At 45.4% G+C, this 25,609-nt stretch overlaps 2 protein-coding genes across 3 annotated transcripts in view; one reads left to right on the top strand and one right to left on the bottom strand.

The window, feature by feature from the left end:
- SNAP47 (synaptosome associated protein 47) overlaps nt 1-10,439 on the bottom strand; it is a 36,695-nt gene extending 26,256 nt beyond the window's left edge. The window contains exons 1-2 of one of the 2 annotated variants that reach the window (XM_084621608.1): nt 10,330-10,439; nt 485-1,034 (exon numbers count right to left, since the gene is read on the bottom strand). In XM_084621608.1, coding sequence (XP_084477734.1) covers nt 485-984 — 500 coding nt within the window. In that variant the 5' untranslated portion in view covers nt 985-1,034; nt 10,330-10,439. The remainder of the gene's footprint in view (nt 1-484; nt 1,035-10,329) is intronic. The other variant, XM_084621609.1, reaches the window with a different exon arrangement.
- Nucleotides 10,440-11,885: 1,446 nt separating this feature from the next.
- Nucleotides 11,886-24,334, top strand: JMJD4 (jumonji domain containing 4). Its single transcript, XM_084622024.1, has 6 exons — nt 11,886-12,269; nt 13,375-13,540; nt 15,767-15,892; nt 19,886-20,153; nt 21,996-22,142; nt 22,835-24,334. Exons 1-6 carry the CDS (start codon nt 12,005-12,007, stop codon nt 23,144-23,146), a joined length of 1,284 nt encoding a protein of 427 aa, XP_084478150.1. The 5' UTR covers nt 11,886-12,004; the 3' UTR covers nt 23,147-24,334.
- Nucleotides 24,335-25,609: the final 1,275 nt, after the last annotated feature.

Consider the following 25,609-nt stretch of genomic DNA (forward strand, 5'->3'; position numbering starts at 1 on the left):
GTTTGGGGAGGCACAGCCTTCCCTACCAGGCCCTCCATACAGTTTCTCAACCCCGATGTGGCCCTCGGGCCAAAAAGTTTGCCCACCCCTATCGTACACGCTAAAGCACAAGGAGGAGAGCTGAGCTCAGTGCCGTGGTTACGCAGCTGCTGAACAGACCCCTCCCTTACAGAGTAAAATCATAGCAGGGGCTCTTCACATGCACGGAGGAGGAGGTAAAATTTACCCCATGTGAAAATTAGTTTGGTGTGTTCTCATCCTAGCCCTAGGAGAGGATTATTGACATCACAAAATCACCAGGCCATCTGACATACTCAGCACTCCCTAATTAACACAAAACTGGAAGAATAAAGCATTGCAACTTGAAAAAAGGTGCATGGAAGGGAGTCACGTGAGTACTGAATGTGAAAATCTTACAATAAGGTTTCAGACAAATTCAATATAAACTATCAATTACTATTCAGCTCCAGTTATGCTACTGTACCTGTCTGCTACATCCATTTCAGAGTCAATCTTGTTCAGTCCTTTCATGATGTTATCAAACTGTTCACCCTGATAGTGGAGCACCTTTGTTGTATCCTCCATACGTTTCTGGGATGCAGACAGTAAACCAGTCAGTTCTTTCCCTTTCGTCATCTGCAGAGAATCTGCCTGAGCTCCAGCCCCTGGACATAACAGCAGCTGCTCCCTCCAGAAGTGCTCAAGGATGTTGAAGACCACATTTCTATTGGGCTGGAGGGAACTGAACCAGTGCTTGGTGTTCTCCTTCTCCAGAATTGTGAGGGAGCTGAATATTAAACTGGAGGACTCCTTCTTGATCTCACTGATGCTGGAAAGATGGAAGCTGACCAGAAGCTCTCTGGTCTTGTCAGCTGTAAATCTGACCACAACAGGAGTCAGTGAGAGTCTGCCAGAGACCCATCGTTTCTCAGTGTCTACATAATAGGAACAGGGCCACGCATGGATACATATGTCCGCATTCATTAGCTCGCTGTTAGGATCCTCTTCTACAGTGACGACAGAGCTGTCACCTTCTAAGTGGAAAGAAGAAAACACGTAAACAAGGCAGAAAAATACACCTGAGGTGATTCTTGTAAGTTAGGGTACACAGATCAAGGATGACCCCATAGGCACCATACTGGTGGGTAACCGACCCCAGGCGCAAGCCATCTTTCAATGTTGCCACTAGGTCATCTGAGGTATGCAGGTAACCAAGGTTTGGCTGCTGTGAGCTTTAGGGGGTGGAATTTGCCACCTCTTCTGATCCATCTCCAATTTCACCTTGAAAAGACTCCTCTTTTCAAAAAAAGGTATTTTACTACTGTTTCCTCTGAAAGCAACTCCAGCCTTCCCCAGCCTCTCCTCCCCATTCCCAAATGATCAGGTATCACTGAAATACTTTTATATTGTGTATTTATGATATTTGAATCATTAGTATATGGTTGTATTTTAATAATCTGTAGTGCTGTGGGTGCCATGGCTGGGGTGGTGCTTTATAAATAAGATACTTTTATATGCATGCTTTATTCAGCATATTTTTTTTAAAAAAATACACCAAAATAAAGTATAGTTAGTGAAAAACTCCATCTTTGTAAAAATGGCCCAGGCTTTCATTTGTATGTCCCTTTTCATACACATCAATGAATATATTATTGTAAACAACACATAAGGCATTAGCTGCCTATTCGCCATGTCTCAAAGTGCTGCCCAGAGCATTCAAAGGTTAAGAGAAGCAGAAACGATTCCTATTATTCTAAGCACAAAAGACAACTCGTTTGATTTACCAAAAGATACCAGTGCAGTCCCATAAGCATTGTAGAATTCTTCACTGTTTAGCATAAACATTGTATAGCTCTTTAAAAAACTTCTTCGGGCAAACATAAGCAAGTGGCCCTAACAGCCTGCTCCTACCACAATACACATGTGCTGCATAGGATCCAAACTCATGCCAGCCCTGGAGTTTCCTTTATTGTTGACTTAAACATCCCAAGCTCAACTGTTCCTATGGCGACCCCTATGTCCCTAGTTCCCTTAGCCCAGGAGTGAGCAAACTATGGCTAGTGGGTCACATCCGGCCCGCCAGCTAATTTAATCTGGCCTTTGAGCTCCCACTTGGAAGCGGGTTCGGGGCTGCTCCGCGCACACGTGCCGCAGCTCCGCACAGCTCCCGGAAGCAGCAGCGGCATGACCCCCTCCCCTACCCCTGCCTCCTACGTTTAGGGGCAGCCAGGGAGCTCCGCGTGCCACCCCCGCAGCTACCATTGGCTGGAAACCGATGCTTCTGGGGGCTGCTTGATGTAAGCGGCGCCCAGAGCCTGCACCCCTGAACCTCTCCAGTGCCCCAACTCCCTGCCCCAGAGATGGCTCTGATTCTCCTCCCACCCTCCAAAACCCTGGATCCCAGCCCAGAGCACCCTCCTGCACCCCAAACCCCTCATCCCCAGCCCCACCCCAGAGCCTGCACCCTCAGACTGAGCTCTCACCTCCCCCAACACCCCAACCCCCTGCCCCAGCCTGCAGCCCTCTCCCGCACCCTGAGCTCCTCATTTCTGGCACCACCCCAGAGCCCTCACCCACCCATCCTCAACCCCCTGCTCCAGCCCTGATCCCCTCGGTCCTAGCCTGGAGCACCCTCTTACACCCCAAATCCCTTATCCCCAGCCCCAACCCAGATCCTGCACCTCCAGCTGGAGCCCTCACACCCCCTCACACACCTCAACCCCCTCCCACACCCTGAACTCCTCATTACTGGTCCAGAGCCCTCACCCCCTCCTGCACTCCAACCCCAATTTCATGAGCATTCATGGCCTGCCATACAATTTCCATACCCAGATGTGGCCCTCGCGCCAAAAAGTTTGCCCACCCCGCCTTAGCCTCAGAGGGATATTTAACCTAAACCTTTTATAAATTGAGTTAGAGTGAACAGGATCCACCTGGTCTGACTGCCAGGATGAGTCATCTAAATAGCTCCACATCTTTGCGCAAGGTTCTAGAACCTGACACCCACTACACAACACGCATGCTTGTCATGGGCATAAAAGGAATTACTTGTCCTTGATCACATCTACACCTGTCAGGCCTTTCTCTGAATCTGGTCGGTAAATAACTGGCAGAAAGTGATTTTTTTCAGCGCTTTTATGTTTTCCATGAAACCAGAGATGACCAAGAGATGAATACAACCATCATTATGATGCCTACAATTTATTCTATGCAATAATCATCATCATCATCCTCCACGCTTAAATTTATCCTGCTGGAATACAACAGCCAAGCACACAACAGAGTTGAAAGGATGCCACTCTGGTCCTCAAAGAGCTCAGGACCGATGGGCAAAGCTGTCAAACAAATTGTGACAGAACGTAGTTGCTGTAGCAGCTTTGCCTTCTGAACACACATCTGACTAAAGGCAGGCAACGCTAAAGGGCAGAGGTGAGGGAGACACTGGGAGACCCAACAATGTTCCAATATGTGAGGAGTAGCACAGAATGTTTTAACTGCTGAATTTTGGGTTACGGTAATATCACTTGACCTATGGGTCCAGTGCCTACCCAAACTTCACTGGCAACTTATGATGTCACGATAGCAAGAATAATCAACAATTTTATGGAGCTATCTGTAAGTCCAGCAAGGGACTCTGAATAAATCGTATCCCTGAAGAATGGTTTGTTCATGTCAAAAACTCAAAGATGGAATCATAACTTTAGTGCACATGACTTTGGTGCAAAAGGAGAGAGGGAGACAAGCACACAGCTTCCAAAAATACATTTGGACCATCTCCCGCTCTGGTAGTCCTCTGCTTCTTTCTTTTGTCCTGTGACCCACCTTGTTCCTCTTTAAATTTCTTTCATTCCCCCAGAATTTTAATACTCAAATTGTAAAAATTAGTACATTCCACAAGTTATATAACAGCCACATTGTGTTCCTTACTTATATTACATCTTGTGAGCAGACACTGAATAATAGTGATTTAAATAGAAAAGGAGTACTTGTGGCACCTTAGAGACTAACCAATTTATTAGAGTCTCTAAGGTGTCACAAGTACTCCTTTTCTTTTTGCGAATACAGACTAACACGGCTGTTACTCTGAAACCAGTGATTTAAATGCTCATGTATTAATTATCTTATTGAAGTTTTGATGTACTATAACAAAAATTACAGATCCTCAGTGTTGAAACACAGGCATAAGGTACTATGGTACTTTATTTCCTGTAAGCAATGAAAAGTTAGATTATTTACACTGTATAGCCTCCAAAATCAGATTAATCTAGACAGCAATTTATGCTGTGACACTAAAGACTAGTTTGATTTCAACTGTGATCTGCTTCCCCTTGTGAGAATTTTCAGGAATTATAATACAAGACAAAAAGTTAACAATCTTCTTGCTTTGAATGTCATCAGTCTGATTCTCTTATGGCCCGCATGATACAACTAGTCGCCAGATCTTGTATATCTAAGCACATACATTCATACACACCCCCTGGCACGGACATTCCTACCTGTCGATCTAACCTTGGTTACTCACACTATTAACCACATTTATATCAACGGGCCTATTTGCATAAGGACTACTCACACGGGGCCAGATTCTGACACACTCAAGTTTAGTACCTTACTCCACAGGTAGCCGCACTGAAAACAATGTGAGTAAGGGCACCAGAATCCAGCCCATAGCAGATGTTTGCAAGATGTATGTTTGGAATTGTAACTGTTTGTCCTAGCAGGATTATAATCTGACACACACATCATAGTATCTCCTTTACAACAACTTCAAGTCACCTACTTTTGGGGCGGAGGACAAAATAAACAAGGAAATCCAGTAAATATAGGCAGTGTTAGCCAACAGACCAATCACACGGCTGAGAACTAAGAGCAATGAGTTCTATGCCATCGATTTGCTGTGTGACTTGAACAAGTTGCTAAAACATTTAGCCTCCGTTTCTCCACCTATAAATTGGTGATATTTCTCTACTTCACAAGAGTTCTGTGAGGCTTAGAAAGAATTATCTCAAGAAATGTTTTACTTACTATTGTTATATCTAATACATTAGATTTATACCTGAAAGGTTTGAAGAGAAAAAAACACCAATATATTTATCTGTTTTTCTAGTTTGTTTACTCTGCACATGACAACACTTTGTGCTTAGTCAATTTTATTGTTTCCTACATATAGGCAGTCATTTTCTTTTGTTTGTGTGAGTCTTTCACACAGAAAGATGGATGAGAAAAATATTTTTAAAGAACAGTGAAGTGTGACTGTAAAACCACAAAAATTAGCAGGGATACTCCAGAGCAGGTGCAGCTAAGGGTTTTTGCCAGTACAGTTAAACCAGCAAAACCCTCCTAACGTGGAAGCAGTTATACCAGTATAGAAGTATTTATACTGATATAGATTAAATTGGTTTGGGGAACAGACATAAGGTATGCTAGTATAAGCACAGTTATAACATTGTAATTATGTCCACACTAGGGCTTATACCAGTATGACCTATGTTGGTTCCCTTAAGTTAGTTAAACAAAACAAAAACAATAACCCACCCCTAACTGACTGGTATAAGGTTTAAGTGTAAACCAGGCCTAACTTTTTGAAATTGACTAGATTCAAATTGACTGTATACCCTTAATTACAGTTTGAACAACAATTTAGAGACCAATAAGTGTTTTCACCCTCTCTGTTACTATTTATTTAAATGACAGACTATTTACCATTCTGGTATTCACCTGTAAGTACTTATTTTAAAAAATTAAAACAAAGAAAATAGTTACACATTACTTAGCTTCTGCCTCAAGAAATATTAACGATCATATCAGAGACACAAGGCAAGTGAAGTAATACCTTTTAGTGGACCAAAGTCTTGAAGATATAACAATATTAATAAAATATATTACCACCTCAGCCACCTCGTCTACCACAAATATTAATACACTTCTCACAACTCCTCCGTTAAGTAAGGGGATATCAGTCCCATTTTACAGATGAGGAAACTGAGGCACAGAGCCATTAAGAGACTTGCCCAAGATCACATAGGAAGTTCGTGGCAGAGCCTGAAAAATAACCAAGGTTTTCCAACTCCCAGCCCTGTGCCCTACCCACTGGAACAAGCTGTTTCTTAGTTGTCGGGCCCGGTTGGTAATAATGCATTCTCCTACTGTTTAGTATGGCCATTCTTCGCATTTTGACTATAGGAACATAAGGACAGTTTTGAATAAAACAACTGACTCTAAACTTTTGCCAGATCTCAGATTGGATATGAACCACTTGTAGGGGTTGGGAAGAAGTCCATAAGACCATCCTTCCTGTCTCTTTAAAGATCAAATAGCTTCCCATTCAAACAACATTTTCTCCCAGATCCAATACATAATTAAACTAAAATCTCTGATGCAAGCTTAACTATGGTCTTTCAACTGTGCCACCATAACTGGAATAATAAATATTATATATCAAGTTATTTACCTCTGTCTGCAGATTCAGGATTCTCAGGCAGCCTCGGGGTTGCCATCTTTGTAAGTTTGTCCTTTGTATTCAAGACAGTAGGTTAGTTTTTGTTTGTTTGTTTGCTCTTTCTATTTCTTAAAGCCCAAGCAAAAAACAAACGAACTGTGGAAAGGGCAAAATCCTAGTACACCTGATACCAAAAAGAAAAAAAGTCTAATGATAAATTTTTACTAGTATCTGTACTCTTTAACTCTTGACATAAGGCAGATACCTGATGAAACTCCTCTCTCTCCAGCAGAAGAAAACAATCAGCTGCTGGGGATTTACATATGCTATGTACTCTTGGGTCACATGACTTTTGACTCACTGAGGGCTATACATTCTTTATCTTGCTAGTCAGTTTCTCTCTGTGTCTGAGGACAGAATGCACAGGCAAGGATCTATTACTAATTGTGACGTCAGAAACTGTTATTTTCCATAGCTATTGCATATGCATTTTCCCCATGATATGCTTAATAATCATCTTAGTTATATGGCAGGCTTTTTTGTCTCAGAGGATCCCAATGTGCTTTAGAAATTTAAATGGTATATAAACTAATCAGTCAGGAATCATTTCATTCAACAATGAAGCCACCAACCACACAGAATGTGGCAACTGTTTAATAGCACACAATATTATATAACAGTTGAAGCCAAGACTTCAAGAAGCCTGATTAGCAAAGGGGGACAGACCTGCGTCCCCTCCCAACCCTGCCCCCCTATCCCTCCAAAAAAGAGAGCAGGGGATGGAAAGCTGGAGGGGAAGGAATTAAATATATTTAAACATACTGTTCCAGCCATAAACTGTTTACAGTGGCTATGCCAGTGGTGAGCTGCGATTACTTCTCCTGAACTGCTAAGAGCCAGCCAGATACTCCACCTGATAGGACCAGAAGCACCCAAAATAGAGACTGAGGAAAATGGAGCCCAGCCAGGGCCACCCTTATCCTGGCACTCCCCTACACCCAGAACTGTGCAGCAGAGACAAGCCCCTCCCCGCTCCCCTCCAACACACACACACTCACTCTCTCTCTCTCTGGGGGCGGGGGAGGAGGGGTCCTAAGACCCAAGCAGTGCCTGCCCTCCCCCAACCATGTGAGTTGCAGAGCGGACTCGGGAGCCAGTCGGAGACTCTGCACGGTACAAGGAGAAGCAGCCAAAGCAGGGACATTTGGACATGTCAAATGTCAAAACCATTGACTATTCTGACTTACTCTGCCCAGTGCTGAGGGCTGTTTATGTCACCCTTTTCTTCCCTCACAGGCCTGGTCTACATTAAAGTTGGGTCAGCTTAGCTACATTACTCAGGGCTGTGAAAAATGTCATAGCCTGTGAGAAGTAGTTAAGCCAACCTAAGCCCCTGTGTAGATACTGTTAGGTCAGGGGTGGGTAACCTACGGCCCGCGGGCCGGATCTGCCAGTTGGTTAATTTCATCTGGCCCATGGCACCCCCCGCTGGGCAGGGGCCACCAGTGGTGGTTCGCCCCGCTGCGGGGGAAAGACCCAAGCCTCTGCACCACCCTGGGTAGATAGGTGGCCTGTGATTGATATTTATTGTGGGTCAATGGCCCGTGACAGAAAAAAGGGTTCCCCCCGCACCCCTGTGTTAGGTCAACAGAAGAATTCTTCTGTTGACCTAAGTACACTCTCTCCGAGAATTGAATTTACTACAGTCCTTCCATGGCTGTGGTATGTGTTCACATTGCAGCACTGCAGCTGTGGCATTTCCAGTGTAGACAAACCCTATCTCTTCACTCAGCTTCATTCCATTCCTGCCCTTCCTACCCTCTTCTCCCCTGTTCCCTTCCCTTTTCTTTCCTTATAGCTTATCCCCTCCTAATTAAACCCACTCCACCTCCCAAAACCATGGAACATACATGATGCTTGCTGCCTGTGTGTTAGACTCCCTTTCCTCATCCAGTCTCTGTGGTCTATTTAGACAATATTATCTCATTGTTTCTTTGTACTACTCCATCCATCTATATCAATCTGTTGTCTTATACTTGAGTTGTAAGTTCTTTGGGTCAAGGACTGCCTTTTTGCTCTTTGTCTGTACAGCACCCAGCACAGTGGGGTCCTAATGCACGTATGGGGCTCCTAGGTGCTGTAATACAAATAAACAATAATAAAAATTGTGCACAATTATTTTGTTACCATCTCCCTTACCTCTACCACTGCCCACTTTTGTCTCATTCACCAGTTATGTCTTGTCTTTTAGATTGTAAGCAATCCGAGGCAGGGACTGTCAATTACTATGCATTAGTACATCAGCCGATGCAACAGGGCCCTAGCCTGTTTGGCCTCTAGGCACGAATGCAATTTAAATGCAAACAACAACAACTGGTACAAATTAATTCATCATATAAATCAGAGATGAAAGAGACCTATTATTTCATGCATTCTGTCTTCCAGAGTCCAACTGTGATTGTTTCTCACACTGTATTTGCTAGTGTCTTTTCACTCTAGTTTTAAATATCCCAAGCAATAGTATTTCCGCTTTTACTCAGGGAGAATATTCCACGGCCTGACACATCCCACTGTTAGGAACCTGTGCTTGGATTCAAAATATGTTCCCCTCTTCCCCCCGCCTCTTTTAATTTCATTACCCCTAGTTATATCCCTGGTATCATGTGAAATTTGACTCCACCCTCATGTTTCAACCCTTTAAATATCTGTATATCATCATGTCTCTCCCCAATCCTTTAATCACCACTTAACCAAGTCACATCTTTCACCTTTTCAATCTTTCCTGACCCCGCAATTAGTTTTGTTGTTCTTCTCTGAACTCCTACCAATGTGTCAATATTGTTCTAGTATTGTAGCACCCAGAACTGAATGCGATATTCCAGATGCAGTTGCACAAGACCTGTGTGATATCCAGGGGGTAGGATACCGGACTGGGAGCCAAGAGACCTGGATTCTATTTCTGGCTCTGCCACCAATATTACTGTGTAGCCTTAGGCAGGTCCCTTAACCACTCTCTGACTCAGTTTCTGTTGAGATGATGAGAATGAGGTGATTCTCCCTCTTTTGTAAAATGCAATGAGATCACCACCTGAAAAGCATTATGTAAGTGACAAGTATTACTAGTTTTTTCCAGTCTGTGACATCATGCTTCTACATATGCTGTTACATCACACTGTTAATTCCTGCACAGTTTAGCATCCACTTTCAACGTGCCTTCCCCCGCCATCCCCAGCATTAGAGCATCCCACACTTCCTTCTCCCACTGAATGTCTTTCTCAGGAGTTTTCCCCCCACAAAGAATTAGCTGCATTTTCCAAGATGACTAATCTGCAGTTGCCGGCTCATATTTCAGACCTCTCTTCCTAACGCTATTGTGCTTCTCACTTCACTGATGTTTGAAGCTTCTGCCCAGGTTAATATTATGGACGGGCTTTTGGGAAACGCTTTACACCGTCACCCCCCACGTGCAGCAGCGCCCCCGCCCCCCACTCTTAGGGGACCCCCCACCCCACTGCCCCCACCCGCAGCGACCCCCCACCCTTAGGGGGCCCCACCCCCTACTGCCCCCACCCCAGGGGGCCCTCCACTCTCCACTGCCCCCACCCGCAGCGACCCCCCACCCTTAGGGGGCCCCACCCCCTACTGCCCCCACCCCAGGGGGCCCTCCACTCTCCACTGCCCCCCCCCGCAGCGACCCCCACCCCTCGGGGGCCCCACACACACCCCACTGCCCCCCCTCACGAGGGTCCCCCCCACCACCACCAGTGGCCCCAGCAGGGATCTGTGCGCTTCCCCCTCCCCCTCTGACGAAGCGGCCGTGGGGAGCCGGGCACGGGCCCCTTCCCCCCACTCCACTCCACTCCACTCCACTCCGGGCAGGACCGACTCACCGCCCCCCAAAGGAGCCGCTCAGCCGTTAGCTACCGCCGCTTCTGCCCTCCGCGCCTGCGCCCGCCGCGAACTTCCATTGGCCGAGCCGCCTCCGCCCCGGTCCTCTCCGACTTCTCTCCCTCTGCGAACGTGCGGCCCCGCGCTCCAGGTTCCGGCCTTCCCGAGGCCCGCTCGCCAGGCGCAGGCGCAGCCCGGCCCCCCCGCCCGAGCCTTCCTTCCTCCCCCCTCCCCCTCGCCTTCAGCGCGTCCGCACCTAGCGAGCCGGGTCACGGGGTGCGTGCGTCGCCATAATGCGTCCGGGGAGCGGTGAGCCCAGGGTGCGTGTCGGGTCGGTCCCCTTACCCACCCCCCCCCATAGCAGGGAACCCGGACCCCTCCCCCCAGCGCCCCTCATCCCCCAGAGTGGGGAATCCGGACCCTCCCTCATCCCAGGTCTCTCACCCCACCACATAGCTGGAAACCCGCCCCCCCTCCCGGGGCCCCTCATCCCCCATAACGGGGAACCTGGACCCCCCCCCATCCTGGGCCTCTCACCCCCCTACATAGCTGGGAACCCGGACCCCCCCCCCGGGCCCCTCATACCCCATAGCGGGGAACCTCAACCCTCCCCCATCCCAGGCCTCTCACCCCCCGACATAGCTGGGATGCCGCACCCCCCCCCGGGGGCCCCTCATACTCCATAGTGGGGAACCGGAGCCCCTCCAACTCTCCCAAAAGTGCGACCTCTCCTCTCCAGAGGCCCCTCACTCCTTGCCCCTGATAGCAGAGGCCTGGACCCCGATTCTCTCCTGGGGACCCTCACTTCCTGTCTGCTGGGGTCTCTCTCTAGGGGTGAGTTTCAGGCTCTTGGGTTTCCCTTTAGATGCTGGGATTAAGGGGAGTTTAGGGATATGGGGAGGTCCCTTCTCTGCCCCATCATCTGCCTCATTTCCCCCAGGCATCGCTGCTATCGTGCCCTGTTATCTCTCAACTCCCTCATTATTTTTTAATGATTGGGAGCTATCTGTGTGTCCGCAGCAGGCAGAACGGTGCAGGGAGTATGGAATAAATGCAGGAGCCCAGCTTGATTCCTGCAGGGTCTATCTAACCTTATAAAACTGCTCTGCGTAGTGTCTTCTTTACAGTCTGATAATCTTAGAATTGGACGCATTTTATTTTTTTGCTTGCACAAGAAGCTTCTCTTTGTATTCACAGATTTGGGGCGAGAACCCCACTGAAATGAACATGTCTGCTGTTTATTTCTAGAAACGGGCAAGTGGCCGTTCTCTTCTGCGACCCATTGAGAATGCCAAGCAAAAGCATGGGAATAATTTAATATGAACGTGTAACTAGACTATCTACCATTGACATGAAAGATCTACAGGGAATATAGGCTTTGGTTACTGTGGTTTGTTTGTAATGTAGCCATTCGATCAAGGTGGCCATAAACATTGAAGAGCATTGAAGGATATTTCTAGCTCTGTATGGTGAAACACAAATGGGAAGAACAAGGCTTTTCCTGCAAGATTTTATCTATATTTTGGAACTGGACATTTTTTTACTTGTGAGTTAATTTTCATAGATTTGAAAGATCCACTCAGATTAATGTACTGTGCAGCTGTTTATTTTAGCCTAACTAAATATTTTCTGATCAGCACCTTCTCAACTAAGTACCAGGAAAGTTATATAGTCTGAATGGACAGAGCAGCGTTTGCCTGTTCCACTGTGTTCTTTCATGATTACAGCAGCGCATCTCATGGTGCAGTCTGCCTGCCCCAGGGACATGTTGACTATATTGAAAAAGTAGAATCGTTCAGTTACTCCGATTTTTTCAGGGACTATCTGATTCCCAACCACCCATGTGTTTTCTCAGCTAAATTCACTGAGGGCTGGGGCAGCAGGAGGAATTGGGTGACTCGGGATGGGAAGCCTAACTTTGATTATCTACTGCAGCATTTTGGTAAGTGATTAAGCTTTTAATATGTAATTTAATATGAATGATAAAAGTCAAAGAGTTTTTAATAACGGCCTCTGGCCAATGACAAATATCCTCTGAGCCTAAAAGGATCAGTCTCTCAGTTAATATATTAATTTATAAGAATATATAAAAATGGTCCATTTAGCCCAGTATCCCATTTTCTGAGAGTGGCCAGTGCCAGATGCTTCAGAGGGAATGAACAGAACAAGACCGTTATCGAGTGGTCCATCCCCTGTCATCCAGTCCTTGCTTCTGGAAGTCAGAGGTTTAGGGACATCCAGAGTATGGGGCTGCATCACTGACTATCTTGGCTAACAGCCAGTGATGGACCTATACTCCATGAATTTATCTAATTCCTTTTTGAGTCCAGTTATACTGTTGGCTTTCACAGCATCACCTGGGAATGAGTTCCACAGGTTGGCTGTGTTATGTAAAGAAGTACTCCCTTATGTTTGTTTTAAACTTGCTGCCTATTAATTTCATTGGATGACCCCTGGTTCTTGTGTCATGTGAAGGGGTAAATAACACTTCCTTATTCACAATTTTCTACCCTCGTTTGTATTTTTTCCCCTTTGCCCTACTCCAAGCTTTAATTTAGTCTAAAAATAAATTTGAACTCATTTAGGGCCTTATCATGCAAATTTACGCTCCTTAACTTCATACATGTGAATAATCCCAGGCGCATGCTCAAGTGTTTGTAGGATCTATATTGGGTGGATGGGGGAGGAACAGGCTTTGGCTATTCTGGAAATCTAAGTCTCTCTTTATGCTGTGAGAGATTCGGAGTTTTGGCTGCAGCCCGTGTCCTGTTCCCAACGCACTTTGCTGTGATTCCGTTTGCAGTGGTACCATTGCTGCATGCCTCATTCCGTTGACACGTCCATAAATCATGCTATGAATAACGCTGATCTAAGGTTTCGTGGAGGTATCCGGAAAGTGAGAAGACCATGTCTTCATAAATGTTTGTACAGCACCTAGCACACTGGGGCCCAGATACTAGATGCTAACGTAATATAAATATGGAAGGATTACAGTTTTGGCGCCAGTTATTCTGCTCCCCAACTGGCTCAAAACGTTTATATTTCAGGGAAGGCTGTAGTACCTGTTGCCAACTGCGATGTCAAGGAATACAATTCTAATCCAAAGGAACAAATCCCTCTCAAGGAGTACATAAGTTATTGGAAAGAGTACATTAAAAAAAACTACCATTCACCCCGGGGGTGCCTCTACCTCAAAGACTGGCACTTGTACAGGTAAGAGAGCACTTTGGAATCCTCAGCATGCTGTGATACAGCGGTGAACTGCTGCTAAACCGTGACACTGATCTTTTGTTAGCTGATGGTTTGACTGAAGGCAGCTATCCACTGAAATACTTTTCTTACACTGTACTGATCTAAACATGCCACACACCAAAGAGTTCTTAAACATTTGCATAGTGTTGGCTCTTGCTTTGGCCTTTGGCTAGTAAGGTAAAAACCTTATCATTTTTAATTGTGTTTAATGCAATAAGCACTCTTTCCTTTTTTAAATCAAAGTAAATCATGAGGACTTTTTGCTCTTCATTTAATCTTCCCCTCCCATCTGCTCTGTTCCTGTCTCCCCATGCACAAGTTTCCCTGCTCCTTCTCTGTCCCTGTTCATGCTGCCTGGATGCATCCTCCCCTTCTTGTCCTGCCTAGCTGTCTAGTACTCCTCTCCCTCTGCTCTTGTGTCCTGTCTTCCTTGAATGGCTGCTGCTCGTGGCTGGCAGCTCTGCTGCTGATTTGAGTTTGCTACGAGTGAGTTCTGATTCTCCATTTGCATGGCTGTGACTTCACAGAGGCATCTAGGCAGGGCCGTCTTTGCATATGTCTGTTTATACAGACATCTGGATATTACTTTGCCATGGAGCGCCTGGATGCCTGTAGAAGCAGCTGGAAATGAGGCGGCATCATAACATCGGCCACAGACCACACTGGGAGAACCACTGCCAAACACCATTGAAAGCCTACGATCCAGCTTTGGCTTTTTTGAATCTGTTAACCAAGTGGGACGACTGACTAGTCGTGCAGATGTCTTACTGGAACAGACGTGTTTACTAAGAGGAATTTAATTAACTCTCACAACTCTCCTGTGAGGTAGGAAAACACAGTTGTGCCCATTTGCAGCGCCCAGGGCTAGATTCACAAGGGGAATTAAGCATAACTGCCCATATAGATTCCTATGTCCAAAATGTAGATGCTGTTGGCATTCACAAAATCACTGCTAAGCTGTCACCTAACCCTGTAATCCATAGGCACCTAGGGTTCCTGAGGTCCCACCCTACTCAGCATTTCCTACTGGCTATGTCATAAATATAAAGGGAAGGGTAACCACCTTTAAATCCCTCCTGGCCAGAGGAAAAACCCTTTCGCTTGTAAAGGGTTAAGAAGCTAAAGATAACCTCGCTGGCACCTGACCACAATGACCAATGAGGAGACAAGATACTTTCAAAGCTCTGGGGGGGACGACAAAGGGTTCTCTCTCTCCGTGTGTTGCTTTTGCCGGGACCAGAGCAGGAATGCAGGTCAGAACTCCTGTAAAGGGTCAATAAGCAATCTAGTTAGATATGCGTTAGATTCTCTTTTGTTTAAATGGCTGATAAAATAACCTGTGCTGAATGGAATGTATATTCCTGGTTTTCTGTCTTTTTGTAACTTAAGGTTTTGCCGAGAGGGATTCTCTATGTTTTGAATCGGATTACCCTGTCAGGTATTTACCATCCTGATTTTACAGAGGTGATCCTTTTACTTCTATTAAAATTCTTCTTTTAAGAACCTGATTGCTTTTTCATTGTTCTTAAGATCCAAGGGTTTGGGTCTGTGTTCACCTGTACAAATTGGTGAGGATTTTTATCAAGCCTTCCCCAGGAAAGGGGGTGTAGGGCTTGGGGGGATTTTGGGGGGAAAGACTTTTCCAAGTGGGCTCTCTCCCTGTTATATATTTGTTAGACGCTTGGTGGCGGCAGCAATAAAGTCCGGGGTCAAAAGGAAAAATAGTTTGTACCTTGGGGAAGTTTTAACCTAAGCTGGTAAAAATAAGCTTAGGGGGTTTTCATGCAGGTCCCCACATCTATACCCTAGAGTTCAGAGTGGGGAAGGAACCTTGACAGACTAGCTAATGTGGCTCCCTGCTCAGCATGCTGACTTTGAGAATCCCCTTGTTTGGATGCCTGACTCTTCCCAGGCATTGTATAGGGCTCCTGGGAACCTGATGCAGGGTTGTGAATTCCACCTGGCAGCAGGCTGCCTAAAAGTCAGGTGTGTTGCAAAGCCTTGTGAATCTAGCTCTAGGAGGGTTATGTTGCTTGTAGCAGATGACATAGCAAGGCAGTAATGGCCTCAATGAGACACTGCTCGTCACCTGACCAGTATCTGCTTCTGAGCTTTGGGAAACTGAGATGATGAATGAATATTTCTTTTCCCTGAAACCTTTTTTTGCAATACTTTTGTCTTTTTAAGGGCTTTCCCAGAGCAAGATGTTTATACAACCCCCATCTATTTCACTTCTGACTGGCTGAATGAATACTGGGATGCCATAGGCCTGGATGATTATCGATTTGTCTACATGGGACCTAAGGGTTCATGGTAAAGTAACTTTGATTTTTTTTAAATGTCGATGCACCGTTTTAAACAATTATTAGCATTGCAGTAGTACTCCGAGCTGTCAATCAGGACCAGGTCCCTATTGTGCCGGGTGCCACACAAGTGTAACATAAGGCAGCTCTTTTCCCCCAAGGAACATGCAGTCTAAATAGGGACAACATGTGACCGACAGGTATAGATCACAACAGGGTTTGTGAGAGAGAGAAGGAACACTAAGGCTGCATGTATTGGCTAAGTGTACAGTAAATGTGGTGAGATAACATTGCTTGATGGCACTGTTCTGCCCAACATCTCTTGCAATGACTCTAGCCATAAAACCCACGGAGTGAGCTGGGAAAGGGGAGCAGCCTGTCCAATACAGGTCCCCATCCTGCATCCTTAATAGGAAGAATCTGGGGAGATTTGCCTGCGTGTGGGCTGCAGAATCTGACCTAAAGGTTGCAACCAAGGCTAGTAAGGGATACACGGAGGTTAGAACTAGTCACTCGCATTAGGTTCTCTGGCTCAGTGTATCCAGGGAGATGAAAACAGGAGAGAGAACTTGGGGGTATCACTTAGATTCTAACTCTTTGTATAGCACCTAGCACAAGGGGGTGCTGTTCCATGACTGGGGGTTCTAGGCACTACAGGAATACAAATAATTAATAATCATTGAACTCAGTTGTTCAATGACAGCATAGTGTATAAGCATCCCTGGAGCTCCTTTATTTAGAGCAGTGGTTCTCAAACTTTTGTATTAGTGACCCCTTTCGCGTAGCAAGTCTCTGAGCGTGACCCTGCCCTTATAAATTAAAAACACATTTTTTCATATTTAACACTATTATAAATGCTGGAGGTGAAGCGGGGTTTGGGGTGGAGGCTGACAGTTTGAGAACCCCCGATTTAGAGTACGGTACTGAAGGAAAAGGAGGACTTGTGGCACCTTAGAGACTAACCAATTTATTTGAGCATAAGCTTTCGTGAGCTACAGCTCACTTCATCGGATGCGTACTGTGGAAAGTACAGAAGATCTTTTTATACACACAAACCATGAAAAAAATGGGTGTTTACCACTACAAAAGGTTTTCTCTCCCCCCACCCCACTCTCCTGTTGGTAATAGCTTATCTAAAGTGATCACTCTCCTTACAATGTGTATGATAATCAAGGTGGGCCATTTCCAGCACAAATCCAGGGTTTAACAAGAACGTCTGGGGGGGGAGGGCGGGGGGGTAGTAGGAAAAAACAAGGGGAAATAGGTTACCTTCCATAATGACTTAGCCACTCCCAGTCTCTATTCAAGCCTAAGTTAATTGTATCCAATTTGCAAATGAATTCCAATTCAACAGTTTCTCGCTGGAGTCTGCTTTTGAAGTTTTTCTGTTGTAATATCACAACTTTCATGTCTGTAATCGTGTGATCAGAGAGATTGAAGTGTTCTCCGACTGGTTTATGAATGTTGTAATTCTTGACATCTGATTTGTGTCCATTTATTCTTTTACGTAGAGACTGTCCAGTTTGACCAATGTACATGGCAGAGGGGCATTGCTGGCACATATCACATTGGTGGATGTGCAGGTGAACGAGCCTCTGATAGTGTGGCTGATGTTATAAGGCCCTGTGGTGATGTCTGCTGAATAGATATGTGGGCACAGTTGGCAACGGGCTTTGTTGCAAGGATAGGTTCCTGGGTTAGTGGTTCTGTTGTGTGGTGTGTGGTTGCTGGTGAGTATTTGCTTCAGGTTGGGGGGCTGTCTGTAGGCAAGGACTGGCCTGTCTCCCAAGATTTGTGAGTGTGTTGGGTCATCCTTCAGGATAGGTTGTAGATCCTTAATAATGTGTTGGAGGGGTTTTAGTTGGGGGCTGAAGGTGACAGCTAGTGGCGTTCTGTTATTTTCTTTGTTAGGCCTGTCCTGTAGTAGGTGACTTCTGGGAACTCTTCTGGCTCTATCAATCTGTTTCTTCACTTCTGCAGGTGGGATTTGTAGTTGTAAGAATGCTTGATAGAGATCTTGTAGGTGTTTGTCTCTGTCTGAGGGGTTGGAGCAAATGCGGTTGTATTGCAGAGCTTGGCTGTAGACAATGGATCGTGTGGTGTGGTCAGGGTGAAAGCTGGAGGCATGTAGGTAGGAATAGCAGTCAGTAGGTTTCTGGTATAGGGTGATGTTTATGTGACCATCGTTTATTAGCACTGTAGTGTCCAGGAAGTGGATCTCTTGTGTGGACTGGACCAGGCTGAGGTTGATGGTGGGATGGAAATTGTTGAAATCATGGTGGAATTCCTCAAGGGCTTCTTTTCCATGGGTCCAGATGATGAAGATGTCATCAATGTAGCGCTAGTAGAGTAGGGGCATTAGGGGACGAGAGCTGAGGAAGCGTTGTTCTAAGTCAGTCGTAAAAATGTTGGCATACTGTGGGGCCATGCGGGTACCCATAGCAGTGCCGCTGATCTGAAGGTATACATTGTCCCCAAATGTGAAGTAGTTATGGGTAAGGACAAAGTCACAAAGTTCAGCCACCAGGTTAGCCGTGACATTATCGGGGATAGTGTTCTTGACGGCTTGTAGTCCATCTTTGTGTGGAATGTTGGTGTCGAGGGCTTCTACATCCATAGTGGCCAGGATGGTGTTATCAGGAAGATCACCGATGGATTGTAGTTTCCTCAGGAAGTCAGTGGTGTCTCGAAGGTAGCTGGGAGTGCTGGTAACGTAGGGCCTGAAGAGGGAGTCTACATAGCCAGACAATCCTGCTGTCAGGGTGCCAATGCCTGAGATGATGGGGCTCCCAGGATTTCCAGGTTTATGGATCTTGGGTGGTAGATAGAATATCCCAGGTCGAGGTTCTAGGGATGTGTCTGTGCGGATTTGATCTTGTGCTTTTTCAGGGAGTTTCTTGAGCAAATGCTGTAGTTTCTTTTGGTAACTCTCAGTGGGATCAGAGGGTAATGGCTTGTAGAAAGTGGTGTTGGAGAGCTGCCGAGCAGCCTCTTGTTCATATTCCGACCTATTCATGATGACGACAGCACCTCCTGTGTCAGCCTTTTTGATTATGATGTCAGAGTTGTTTCTGAGGCTGTGGATGGTATTGTGTTCTGCACAGCTGAGGTTGTGGGGCAAGTGATGCTGCTTTTCCACAATTTCAGCCCGTGCACGTCGGCGGAAGCACTTTATGTAGAAGTCCAGTCTGCTGTCTCAACCTTCAGGAGGAGTCCACCTAGAATCCTTCTTTTTGTAGTGTTGGTAGGGAGGTCTCTGTGGATTAGTATGTTGTTCAGAGGTGTGTTGGAAATATTCCTTTAGTCGGAGACGTCGAAAATAAGATTCTAGGTCATCACAGAACTGTATCATGTTCGTGGGGGTGGAGGGGCAGAAGGAGAGGCCCCGAGATAGGACAGCTGCTTCTGCTGGGCTAAGAGTATAGTTGGATAGGTTAACTGAAGGAATTCTTCAAACCTGCAGTGCCAGCTGCAGCCTCACGAGGGTGCTGACTAGTTAAGTGAGCACTTCTCAGCTGGAAATCACTATGACCCAGAGCCACAAAGTTTTTTAGGCTCCTAACTTCCATTGAAATCAGTGAAAGTCTAAATACCTTTGTGGGTCTGGGCTTGAGTCTAAAGTGTTGCCATTCGTTGGCGATAAACCAGCCCTTTCAGTCTTAGCTTCAGCCCAAACTGCAGAATCTGCTGCCTTTGAAGTGTGAGGTTCAAATTGAAAACTAATATTTCAACACCAAAAAGTGGGGCGAGGGGGTGTTGCTGACCCCCCTGCCCCCAGTTTATTAATAGGGTGCCTTCTTGCTCCTTAACACATGACAATTGAAAATAGTCTGACAGGGCCACATTCTCGCTTCAGCTATGCCTGCACAGCTCAGATTGATTTGTGTGGAAATATCCAAAGCCAGAATATGCCCATAGTCTTAACTTTACTTGATTTGTGCTTTGTTTGCATTGTATTTGCCTTTTGCATCACACGTGCTTAAACCTTTGACTTGACCCACAGGACTCCTTTTCACGCCGACGTCTTCCGCTCCTACAGCTGGTCTGCCAATATCTGCGGGAAAAAGAAATGGCTGCTCTATCCCCCCAGGCAGGAGGAGTACCTTAGAGATCGCCATGGTAACTTGCCCTTCGATGTCACCGCGCCTGGTCTTCAGGACAGCAGCATTTACCCACGCTATGCCCAAAGCTGCCCCCCTGTTGAAATCATCCAGGAAGCAGGGGAGGTAGTCTTCATCCCTAGTGGCTGGTACCATCAGGTGTACAACCTGGTAAGACAATTGACAGCTTAGGTTTATATCCGTTAACTTCCTGAAAACCATCTGAAGAGTTGCCCTAACTAGCCAAAGCCACCTCTTTGGAAGTGACAATTGCATTCCATGGAAAATACACGCTCAGAACAGCAGTGTATGACCCCAAGTGTTACAGGGTTAGCCTTATACCCGAAACAGCCAGTCTGCGGAAAAGTGACTTGTGTAACACTAACAGCAAGGGATTCTAACTTAAACAGACCAATTTCTAGATGTAGCCACAAGATCATCAATATACTTACACACTAGAAGCAAGAGGAAGACCAAGGACGGGGTGGGCCCATTACTGAATGAGGAGGGAAAGACCACAGAAAATGCAGCAATGGCCAAAGTGTTTAAATGCCATTTTTGTTTCAGTTTTCACCAAAAGAATTAGCAGTGGTCAGATGACTAACACATTTCTGTGATTCATTAGCAAATCAAAAGGTTTTGAGTAAGCAGTAAAATTCTTCTGAGTCTTTAGCTAATTCTAAAGGAAGAAAGAAACCAATTTACGCTTTATCACTGAGTTCCCATACTGTCCTGTCACGGGTTGGATTTCTCAGCCTGGTTGCTGCTGGGAAGAAACTCCGAAGTTGGACCCTGGAGGCCTAGTTTGGGTTTTGCAAAATCTTGGCCTTTGGATTTTGCAAAATCAAGGCATAAGGGGTATTTTAGATCCCTCTTCTGTTTAATCCACATCACCAAAACTTCAGCAGTTCTCCTGAAAATGTAATTCTGGTTTTGGCCCATCTTTAGAAATTATAGCTTTTGCTGAGGCAAAACCTGCAAAATATAAGGCGTGATGAGGGAAAGCCAGGCTAAATGTTTGGTGGCAGCAGAGAGAGACAAAGGCCTGGATCCTCACAGGTATTGATTTCAATGGAAGTTAGGAGCTTAAATATCTTTGAGGATCGGGATCAAAGTTCATAAGAACAAGCTTAGATAGGGCTTTAAGAAACCAAGACTCCAATCATTCACTCAGATCCCTTGTGCCCTTGAGGATCCACTTGCAGGAGAGAGGCCCTGGAGGACAGTTTTGAATGGGATCCTGATATAAATTGGGAGGGGTTTGGGGTTTTTTTTGATAGTGGGGGAAAGTAACAGTGTATCTGTGCGATGTTTGGTTTTAAATGCATTTCATAGCTGGAGGCTTGGGTGCACATCAAAATCTATAGGCAGATGCCTTTGGGGTTAGAGTTAGTTCAATCACCTCTGTGCTATAGGCACTGTTTGTTTGTTTTATCTTGCTCAGTGCAAACATAAAATGTCCCAAATGATCAGTCTCTGCGGTAACTATATTAAAGTAACAGCAGGGAGTAACCCTGTCCCATTTTTATACATAGCAAAAGATGCTTCTTACCACTTGATCATTTAGAACACTAAGCAAAATAGATAATTCTCGTCTATATCCTGCATTGGCTGGGAAAGGAGTGGATGACATGGGGATCTCAGACATCCGACTCACACTGTCACATACAGTGTGTCCTTCAATATCAACACTTCAGCTAATTAAAGCCTCTACATTAAAAGTGTGGGTCACAGTACGGCACAGTACTGGTTGTAGTTGTGGGCACAATTGCCAAATGGCAGTGAGAAGGACTGAGGATGGGGGAAGCTTAGGAAGCGGGGTTTGATTAGCAAGGGAGTTAAAAAGAGGTAGACATTGAAGATAGTTGAGGCCCAGAGAGGCCTTTCCATTCATTGAGGATGAGAGATTAACTCTTGTTGGCACCAACTTTGTGGAAATCAGTAATGAGGTCAGAGACCTCATGCCACAGGCCCTCACATTAATAACCAATTAGACTCTGTGGTTTCTTCCAGGAGGATACCATTTCCATCAACCACAACTGGGTGAATGGCTGCAACGTGGCTATCATGTGGAGCTTCCTGCAGGATGAATTAGCAGCCGTCCAACGGGAAATCAGCGAATGGAGAGACACTATGGAGGACTGGCACCTACAATGCCAGGTATGACACCCAGTCAGTTCAGTGATGTGAGCCCTACTTTTCTTAGACTATTGTAGCCCCTATACATAGTGCATTTCAATGATACTGGACACCAAACTGATCTGTATTGAGAGGTCATGCTTTGTTCCAAGCTGGGAAACAAACTGTCCAGTTTGTTAGATGATAGATTATCCCTTAAGTCTCTCACTATCTCATTGATGCAACACTCAGTGTATATGCTACTGCTTGTACTTATTTGCTGCTTCAGGCAGGTGTAGAATGTGACTGAAGAAAGTTTGGTTTGTTAATCTGCACTCATTAATTCAATTTTTACACCTTTCAATTACTGCTAGGTTTGCTTTGTTTCATAGGAGATGCTGAGTATAGTATTTCCCTGCATGAGATCTCTCTCTAGCGGAAATAGTAAACTCCTGTCTTATCGAGCTGGGGAAACTCCAGCCAGTAGAACTGGTCAGATAAAAGTTTACTGGAAACTCTGGGGATACTGGGAAGTGTTTTGTTGGGACCAGTGAGATTTCCTGTCAATTAATGTATTTTACTGTAATTAAGCATCAGAAAATCACAAACAGGAGTCACACACTGAAAAGAGTTTAACTACTTAGTGTCTTGATAAGGCAGCTGCCTTTAGCTATCTTACTAGTGCAGTTAATATGGAGTCAAGGTTTAATGTGTTTTTTTTTTTTCTCCCTTAGGTAATCATGAAATCTTGCACAGGCATAAACTATAAGGAGTTCTACAACTTCCTTAAGGTAATTGCAGAGAACAGGATTTCTGTCTTAAACCATGTTCTAGATGAAGAAGCTTCAGCAAAGAACCCTCACAGAGCTGCCACCTCTGCTCTGGGCATGCTCCATGCGGTGTTTGATTTAAAAAGGACTGTGCAAGTGTTAACATCCTTAAATGCTAATGAGGATTTCAAGAAACTGAACCCTAAATCACTGACCCCACCTCCAGAGGCATTCCTGCACCACTTGAAAGCAGCAATAGACACAGCACTGTTATAGTTCTATATTTATTCAAGTATTTGCACCTCTTGCAACCTAGCTGCATGTAGACAACTCATGAGAAGTCTTCATATTTTCCCCCCGTTAGAGTTTAAGCACAATGAGCCTTAATGTGGATAGGGAGGACGTGGATACAGAATCAAGAGAAAAAGCATGTTAGGAAACTGACTACATGACATTAAATTTCCCATTTATATTGAAACCACGGTAAAAAGGGAAGAAGTCTCCAGCAGAGTCAGAGATTAGATTCATGCCATGTAGTAGAATGCAAGCAGCTAAACTGACCATAGCAGGAAGAAGTTACGGTCCTGAGAATCAGCCATGTAGGAAATTCAGCCATTGGAGTTGTCTAAAACCAAAAGGATGAACTTTTGAGATGTATCCTCTCAATTCTGCACACCAAAGCATCTATATTTCAACAAGTTCACCTCTCTGTACTGAGATCACCTAGAGACTGAACAAGAAGAGTTTTAGAAAGGCAAAAACATGGAAGTCTGTATGTAGCCTTAGACTATGTGTTAATGAAAGGAAGTGTATTAACACTCTAAGGGCAGGTCTTCACTACTCGCCGGATCAGCGGGTAGCGATCGATCTATCGGGGGTCAATTTATCACGTCTCATCTAGACACGATAAATCGATTCCCCGAATGCACTCCCCCTCGACTCCGGAACTCCAGCTTGCGAGAGGCGGAAGCAGAGTTGACGGGGGAGCGGCAGCGGTCGACTCGCCGCCATCCTCACGGCCAGGTAAGTCGACCTAAGATACTCCAACTTCAGGTACGCTATTCGTGTAGCTGAAGTTGCATATCTTAGGTTGAACCCCCCCACCCCCCTCACTGTAGACCAGGGCTAAGAGCAGTGCTGTGTGGTTACATAGCACAACCTATGAACTTAAGGGTAATTAATACACATTGAAAATGATTGTAAGGGAAGTGGCCTCACAAGCATTTTTAGTTAAACTGTAAAAAACACTCCCATTGCTGTTAGGGGGTTGCAGTAAGTCTCATTCTCAACGGGGGTGTGAAAAGTTTAATTCTAGCCAATAGTGCTTCCATTAAGATTCTAGTTGAAGGTTTTCAAGCACGGAGCTGAAACTTAATCAGTCGTTGACCTATAAGGTGACCAGTACGGGTGACTACTTAAAGTTGCTGTTTTTAATATTGCACATTAAAATATTTAAAAATGTCAGGGCAGATCTCATTCTTTCAAAGGTTAAACTACTACTCTTCTGAATTAGTATGTTAAACATGTCTTGCCTGTGCTATTTAGTAATAGATGTTCTGGACTGGCACTGGGAAACTATACTATCTTCCATGCAGAGCTCTGAAACCTGGGGAAGGATCTGACTTTTCTTTCTTGGCTATGAACGATGACTGGAAATTGCACAGGCTCAAGAAGGGGCTCTGGGAGCCTCTCTTTGGACTGGAAAATTGCCACTTTTGAGCAACTGTGAAACTAGAACAATTCACGGCTGGCACTGAACAAGGTTTCCTTTGTCAGACAGCCAAGGGCAACTGTTTCTGCCTTCCATCCCTCCTCCTGTGGGCTGAGGGTTCAGTGGGCCTGAATGGGATCTCTGTTACAGTGGTGGAATTCCCTTGGCTTCAGAGAAGTCATGCCTGATTTACACTAGCCTGAGAGCCAATTTTGGTCCAGTAGGCACTCAATCCTGCAACATACCAATTACTACCATAGCTACCCAGCATTTCCAGCTCCCAGTGAGTGCAGTGGGAGCTGAGCATCCACTACCTCCATGCTCCAAGGCATATAGTTGCCAAGTACCTTGGAAAGTAATGCTTCATCATGAGTACTGATCCTCGCTCCTACCGTCTTTACCTTTGGCTACGTTGTTCTGTTCTGTAGAAGTTCTTATACCACACTCACAGTAGTATGCAATAAGCAACATGACGAAACCCAGCTAGATTCATTTGCTATGGCTTAGGTGTGTGTTTACAATGTGGAGTTTCTTTACCATGCTTGTGGGGATTAAGCATTCCAGGGAAGACTGTTCACAATAGGACTTGTCAGCTAAGCACACAGGGTTGTTCTAACCACCAAAACCACAAATTCACTGAGATTTCTGCTTGGCTACTGTGATGTTTTCTCAGCATGGCCAGGCTGGTGAGTCATCTTGTTAGCCTCAAAGGAAGCTCTGTTGGTGCTTTATTGGGTGTTAGTGGTGTGACACCACCAGTTTGTGAGGCATGCAAACAATGCCAAGGCTTATGCCAGCCCTCAGTTTGCTTTGCAGCTTAATAGGTTCAGCCCAGTCCCCCTGAAGCATGCCCTGTCACCAGCTGCTCACAGAAATACCAGATTTGCTGCACCCAAGGAGCCAGCCTGTACACTAACTTGTTTGATTGAACTGAGGATCAGCTGTATAAACACACCAGTACTGAGCTGTTTACAGTGCAAACACATTTATCAAAGGTGCTGAGTTGACGGTAAGGATAATGGAAACAG

Source organism: Lepidochelys olivacea, assembly GCF_965140295.1.
Source record: "Lepidochelys olivacea isolate rLepOli2 genome assembly, chromosome: 2".
NCBI classification, from domain to species: domain Eukaryota; kingdom Metazoa; phylum Chordata; order Testudines; family Cheloniidae; genus Lepidochelys; species Lepidochelys olivacea.